This window comes from Stegastes partitus, unplaced genomic scaffold, assembly GCF_000690725.1.
Source record: "Stegastes partitus isolate 25-593 unplaced genomic scaffold, Stegastes_partitus-1.0.2 Scaffold21, whole genome shotgun sequence".
In the NCBI taxonomy this organism is placed as follows: Eukaryota; Metazoa; Chordata; class Actinopteri; family Pomacentridae; genus Stegastes; species Stegastes partitus.
In genome coordinates, this window is record NW_007577752.1 from 1,517,048 (window position 1) to 1,524,409 (window position 7,362).

Below are 7,362 nucleotides of genomic sequence, written 5' to 3' on the forward strand. Positions count from 1 at the left end.
ATTGCTTCAACGACCTGATCACTTCTTCCAACCTTTACTTTAGCTATCATAAAAGAGTTTAAGGTTAATGTAACTCTGATTTCCTAGTAGGCAGCATTTTATAAACTCTCTGGGACAGGCTCATTAACAATAACAGGGAGGAATCAAAATTACTCCCAGGGTTGTAAATGAGTTGCTCAAAGTGTACACACATAAATATACATGTAAAATAATAAAGTGCAGCAACTGATAACAAAATGAATCATTTTTGTGTAAAATGAAAAAATAATAATGTACAAATTAATAAGCCGTATAAATCATAAATAAGTATAAAACATACCTCACCCCCATCCCCTCAGGACATAGATACAGAACACTCAGATGCAGACGAGCACAACGAGGCAAAAGCCTGACTCCATCCAAAACAATCAGTGTGGTAAGACTTTAGAATTAAAATAACTCCAAATGTGAGTGTTCACGTTAACTGAAGTGACATTAAGTTAAATGGCGGTTTTTGTAATTCCTACGTTCACACCGGGACCATAAATGCACCACATCGTCAAATTAATCAAACAGTTACCTGAGCAAACAGCAGCTGCAGACTCACCTGAAAAACTGAACTGTTCTCTGTCCTCGTATTTTTTTAGTTTTTTTTTTACCTTTCATAGAGAAGTTTGTGACGGTGTTGGAGCAGCGGCTGGTGCGACCCACAGCTCCTGACCTTTCACCTTTCACAGTGTTTGTTCTGAGCAGTAGTAATGGACGGAAGACGTGACCCACCTTGTCGCTCCGCAGGCCCCGAGAGTTAACACGGCAGCGCGGTTATCACAGTAGACGGAGAAGCTGAGCTCCATGACGTCCGGAGGGGTACGTTTATTTGGTGTGTTCACGTTGAATGTGTGTATTTTTCTGTCTCACATGGCGGAGAGTCGCTCGTGTTGTTAGCTAGCTAACAGCGCGAGTACACAGTGTGACATTGCACGTGTTTCCTCTGTATATGACGACAACAATGGAGGCACGAGCCTGTGTGATAAAGCAGTGACTGATCAATACCGTGAACTTGAAGACATAAACAACAATAAATCAGGGTTTGTGTGAAAGTCTTGTGCTGCACATTTTTTAGAGGAGGCAGTCAAACTTCCTCTGCACTCCCCGTCCGCCCACATAGCATGGACCTAATGTTGTGTGTAGATATGTGTTGTGTAATGCAGCATGTCAGTTCCTCTTTAATACATCCTGTCCCTCAATCCAGCGTGTTATTCTTTGTTTGAGATAAAGAAAGTCTTTGACCAGTCTGATCTGTGTGCAGAATTAAATTATCTAAAATTCCTAATCTCGAGCTGAATGACCTCTGTATGCTGAGATTTAATCAGTCCTTTGGTAAGTCAAGTTTGGTACTTGATGTCTTTTAAATGCCCATTTTTATGTAATTGCATAACTTATTCATAATTGTGTAATGTAAATACAACAAGGACATTGATCATTTGTACATCAGCGTGCTCAGTCAAGGATTACAAAAAGGAGGTGAGAGGTGCATGTAGAGTTCAATCAGAGTGTGCAGTTTTTCTTTTCCCAGAGTGCTTTCCAAATCACAAATGTAATCACATATGGATGGCATCCAGCAACCATGCAAGGTCCTGGTCTTGACCTCTAGAGCAATTTGGCACTCAGTGTAGCTTATTGAAGACTTAACAAGTTAAATTACTGTATGTATAACAAGTTAATTTACTGTATGTATATAATACAAACAGGAAAATGTAGCATATAACAGAACGGTGTCAACAAAAGTGATCACATGAGGTGAGATGAAGTCAGTGACGACAGCAAGCTACAAGGAAAGGTCCTGGCCTTCAGCATCCGGAGCAGTTTGGCATTCAGTGTAGCTACATGATGATTTGTCACAAGTTAATATACTGTTTGTATGTCAGAAAAACAAGAAAATGTAGTTTACGGCCTAGTGAAAATATGATGACAACAATTAGATCAGATAAGGTCAGATTATGGATACAGCATTTATTGCTGACTTTTTTTGTTTGTTTGTTGGTTTTAATTTTCAGGAAAAAGTGCAAAAAACTAATTTTTTCTTTTTGTTTTCCCATTTGTCACATGAACAGTCCCAAACTCGAATATAGTCTAGTAAAATTTTGTCTTTCAGACGGAGTGGCAGGTTAATTTTCTGTCAATGAACTGTTCCACTAATAGACTAAATGTTTCAGCTCTAATCTGTCACTATAATGTCAGTCATCTGGAGTCTCTTTAAGCACACAAATAAATATGTGGTTGAGCCCAACATTTTCTTCCATCTGACCACAGGACTGCACAGTGGGATTGATGACTACAGATCGGCTGCTTTAGGGGTGCAGCGCTGCCCTGACCAGCGCCATGCAGCAGAAGGGCGCCATCCAGATCATTGAGTGGGAGGACCTGGACAAGAGGAAGTTCTACTCCCTAGGCGTGTTCATGACCTTGACCACCAGGGCCACCGTCTATCCAGCCAGCCTCATCCGCACTCGCCTCCAAGTACAGAAGGGGAAGACCCTCTACTCTGGCACTTTCGATGCTTTCTGCAAGATCCTACGAGCAGAAGGTGTGCGAGGCCTCTACCGCGGCTTCATGGTCAACACCTTCACCCTGATCTCAGGACAGGCCTATATCACCACCTATGAACTGGTGCGTAAATATGTGTCCCAGTACTCACCCAGTAACACGGTGAAGTCTGTGGTGGCAGGAGGGGCAGCGTCGCTGGTGGCTCAGACCATCACTGTGCCCATAGATGTGGTGTCTCAGCACCTAATGATGCAAGGACAAGGAGAACACCTGACTCGCTTCAAGGCCAAACCCAAACTGATGCTTGCAGCGTCGAAGCGCAGTTTGACTTTTGGGCAAACTCGTGACATCACAGTGCAGATATTTGCAGCAGACGGCTTCAAGGGATTTTATAGGGGCTACGTGGCCTCGCTACTCACGTACATCCCCAACAGTGCACTCTGGTGGCCTTTTTACCATTTTTATGCAGGTAAATCAACACACTGTTCCTGTCTGTTTTTATACATCTATGTGGCATAACACATGCTCACCCTCACTATAAATAAAGATGTATAACTGTATGAGACAGTCAGAAAGAGCTCTGGAAAAGGCAACACTGAGAATGTGGCTAAAACTCTGTTACAGTTCTTTAATGTTTACTGCTTATGGAGAAGTTACAGTATCAAACATATCTGTTCAAAAACAGCACTATGCTCTTAAATGAAATATTTTGGCCTCACACTGTTATTGTATGGTTTGCGTTCCCAGAGCAGCTCTCCTTACTTGCACCTAGTGAGTGCCCCCATCTGATTCTGCAGGCCTTGGCAGGACCAATGGCAGCAGCAACCGCCTCCACCATCACCAACCCCATGGATGTTGTTCGTGCCAGAGTACAGGTAATCACAGAAAGCCCCCACTGTGCACCACGTGAAGGCTGTCATGAACAGACATGGATGGAAGATTGGAATACATGTATATATATATTTTTTACATTTTCTTCCTGTATGAATGAATGAATGAAAATGAATGAATGAATGAAATGAAATGAATATGCAGGTTTATTTAGGGAAGATTCAATGAAAAATTAATGCATGCAAACGAAATCTTAAAAAGTGGAATGAACAAAGTGCACAGATGCTATTAAGGTGGAGAATTTTGCTTCAATCTTCCCTTAAAAGACATGACAAGGAATTATCAGACTTGCAGTGACTTACAATGACTTATTACGACTGTGGCTGAAGTGACCGTGGGTAGAACCACTGGACTGGCTTGTCTTTCTAACATCCATTTGTCTACTGAGCTCAAAGATTTAATTTAAAAGTGGAAGTAGCAGTTGCACAACAAATTTTGTTGCATTAGTGAAACTTCCGAAAAGCTGTTTGTATTCACAAGCATATGAAACAGGCTCCGTTGCCATGAAGATGAATGAGTTGTTGTTGCTAAACACAAACACAGAATTCCAGTCATTTAATGTGGAGGAGAAGTGGTGTAAAAAGTGATGCACAAAATTAAAAAGCTCACCATGAACCTCAGTTTTGGGATCATGGTTCAGTATGTTTTCTGTACTGCAGGGAAAATGTTTAGAAATGCATGTATTTTACCATGAATTTAAAAAAAGAAAAGAAAAAGAAACCATTCAAAAATGCATACTGTTAATAAGAAAAGTCCTGTCGTCTACTATAATAATTAAATAAAAATGTCCATTGAGTCAATAAGTAAGTCAACAGTGAGTCAACAGCCCGGAGTCCATTTTCAGCTTGAAATATTGCACAAATTAATGCCGCCTCTGTCAACACTGAAAACGCTGCAGTTTTTCTTGAAACATATTTATTGGACCTGCACAGTGTAAGCAGAGCAGCTGCAGATTCTGGGTACATATAAGGCAGATTAAAACTTTACCAAGATGTTCAAGGTGTAAATGACCCTCTTTAGTTTTTGTTCCGCGAGCTCATGTATGTCAACATAAACTTCTACATAGACTTCTACAGTTCTACAATTTCATTTAGCAGACGCTTTTATCCAAAGTGATGTACAACTGAGAGCAGTTTACACCACAAGCAAGGCTCTAGTCAGGAGAAACAATCTAGAGAAGTGCCATAGAACAAATTCAAGTGTAGACTTCTGACAGTAACTGTTTGGATCACAGGGTGTCCTGACCTGAGAATAAATCAGACCAAACTTTAAACTCTGGCTGTTCTGACCAGAGCTATAGCGGTTACATTTATTAGTTGACTAACAATATTTATGTTTACAATGCAAATGTTTTGACAATCTGTTCATTTTCTCTTCTGCAAAAATGTCAAAACATTTGCTTGTTTAGCTTCTCACATGTGACAGTTTGATGCTTCTCTTTGTCAATCATTTTGAATTGAAAATTCATGGCAGTAACACGGATATCATCGGTTTAGACAATAATGATATTGTGAGATGTTGCAGCAGGTTATTTTGAGAACTGACATTTTATAGACAAAGACAAAAGCTGTGAGAAAATGTGAGCCTGTGATCACATCATCCCCAGAAAGAAACAGAATTGACCTTTTGGGAGTTTATCAGGTCAGATCAAGGCGAACAGGATGTGCAGATAACAAGGGTGTTTCTTCCTGTCTGTTAAAGGTGGAGGGACGATCCTCTGTCATCGAGACGTTCAAGCAGCTGCTGGCTGAGGAGGGCGTCTGGGTGATGACCAAGGGGCTGTCGGCCCGCATCATCTCCTCCACGCCCACATCGGTGCTCATCGTGGTCGGGTACGAGACGTTGAAGAGACTGAGCCTGCGAGCTGAGCTGATTGAGACCAGACACTGGTGAAAGGCGAGAAGGAACAGGACAGCCTCGCTGTAGCCTTCAACTCAACAGACAATGACCCAGATCTGTCTCTAGTCTGGGAAGCTGCTCCGCCGTTGAGCTGTGTCCACATGCCTTTTAGATCCATGTTGTTTTTAATACTGGCAGGAAGATGCAGCAGATGGAGATGTTTGTGTTTCGGTACTCTTGGGAGCTGCAAACATTACAACGTTGTCATTTTCCGTTTGTCAGACCTGTTACTATGAAATGTGAAGATGTTCAGTCAGTGGAAATGGTTTTTGCCAAAACTAAATTCACTTTTGAAAAAAAAGGTGACATTGATACTATCTGACCCACTGAAACATGTACATAGCTCCGTGACTGTATATTTTGACACCCAGTGACTGTCCCAGTCTCTTTTTTTTCTTCAATGAATGGATTTAGAAAGGAATCCTTCATACACAGCAAGTCAGGGTTATTGTTTCTTGCCGTGTACCAATGCAGCATGAAGCTTGTGAACATTTGGAGTAAATCAGCTGGCTGCAGATTTTAAAAGAGAGCTACATATACACAGGAATCAGTTACAGTATACTGTCAGTAAAATATGTAGTATCTGGAGTAAGTTTTTAAATGTGCCATAATCTGGAGAAACTATTTTTTCTGTCCTGAAAAGCACTTAACAGAAGAAAAAATCCTGCATTCCAGTGAAAAAAAATATCTGTGCAGAGGTTCGACATGTAAACATGCTGATCTGTCGTCAGGCCTGAATGATATTTAAATGTCATTAGATTGTACAGAAGAAATCAGTATATCTTCAGTGTGAAAATTAAGCCAAACGATAATATATTTGATGCTCTGTTACAGCAAATATGATCTAGAAGCCTCTGTGAAACCTGCCTTAGACTATGTGAGGTTCACTGATGCCTTTCTGTAAACCCTGTCTGTGATTTGTGTTCCAACAGTCTGTGAAGTCTGTAGGGCAGGTTTCAGTGTGAATTTTCTGTATACATGTGTTGGTTGGGCCAATCAGTCAAGTGTCTTTTTGCACCCGTTGACTCTGCAAAACAAAGAGTAGCTTGATGAGAGCAGGAGGAAAAATGAGAAAAGCGTTGATGAACAGGAGAGGTGCACATATGAGGTTACAGGCCTTAGACCACGTGAAAGAATCCAGTATTTTCTGCTGTCGATGTACATTATTTATCCTGTTTGGATGACTGGGGATCAAATCTGCTACTGTTCGGTTCCAGCTGCACACTTACCGTTTGGTTTAAGCTGATGAAGGCAGAAGAAGAGTAACGGCAGCAGCAGGTCACCAGCACACAAGACTAAAATACACTGTTGCCTTCAGAGTTCACCAGACACTTCAGGTTAACCTCATACCGTCATGTCGCGGAGAAGCACAGAAATGTAGTCGTGTTCAGACTTGACTAGTAAACTACTGCCAGAAAACACATCTCAGTGATCTCTGACACAGTCTGCTCTTTTTTTAATAAACTGTTTTTGCAAACATCGATTTTCAGTTTGAAGGCAATGGTCATGTGGGTAACAACAGTGATCTCGTATCCTCCACAGTTTCTGAAAAGCAAATAAAATGAACCTTTTGCCTGTGAGGAGGAATTCGTGTGTTTCACTACGGCTAAATTTACAGTCTACCTGCTGTATCAAAGAATTGGAAAAACAAACAAAGAAAAACAGTTTGATGTGTTTTAAACATTGACAACTTGTGGACTTTGATGAAATGTAATAAAGACTTCAGAATCACTGCCATTTTTGGCCACTTGCATGATGATTTGTACTTTTTTTTTTTTTTTAAGCATTTGAGACAGCAGTGCACCTGTTGACCCACTAGAGGGAGCTTTAGCTCATACTATCTCCAAAACTGCTGCTGTTCAAACTACATCCCTCCAAACCAAACTTGCATTTCTACATGCCAGAATGTTTTCTGGCTTCACATGAATGTGAGCATGAAATTCATAATGTGCCTTAACATCCAACAATAAAATAATGGATACAATTTGTCAGTCCAGCACAGCACGAGGCCTATATTATATCAAGTTGTATTTTTCCTCTCAAACA

The 7,362-nt window shown here is 40.9% G+C and overlaps 1 protein-coding gene across 2 annotated transcripts; it reads left to right on the forward strand.

Annotated features, from left to right (window-relative positions):
• The first annotated feature begins 645 nt into the window (after window positions 1–645).
• slc25a44a (solute carrier family 25 member 44a) lies at window positions 646–7,053 on the forward strand. Of its 2 annotated transcripts, XR_520684.1 has the most exons (5): window positions 646–846; window positions 2,293–2,995; window positions 3,274–3,401; window positions 5,119–6,926; window positions 6,964–7,053. XR_520684.1 is itself a non-coding variant. In XM_008294576.1 (4 exons), the coding sequence occupies exons 2-4, from the start codon at window positions 2,362–2,364 to the stop codon at window positions 5,308–5,310; spliced, it is 954 nt and encodes a 317-aa protein (XP_008292798.1). In that variant the 5' UTR covers window positions 646–846; window positions 2,293–2,361; the 3' UTR covers window positions 5,311–7,053. The 2 variants fall into 2 exon arrangements, 1 of the variants encoding a protein (XP_008292798.1); XM_008294576.1 differs by having other exon boundaries at window positions 5,119–7,053.
• Window positions 7,054–7,362: the final 309 nt, after the last annotated feature.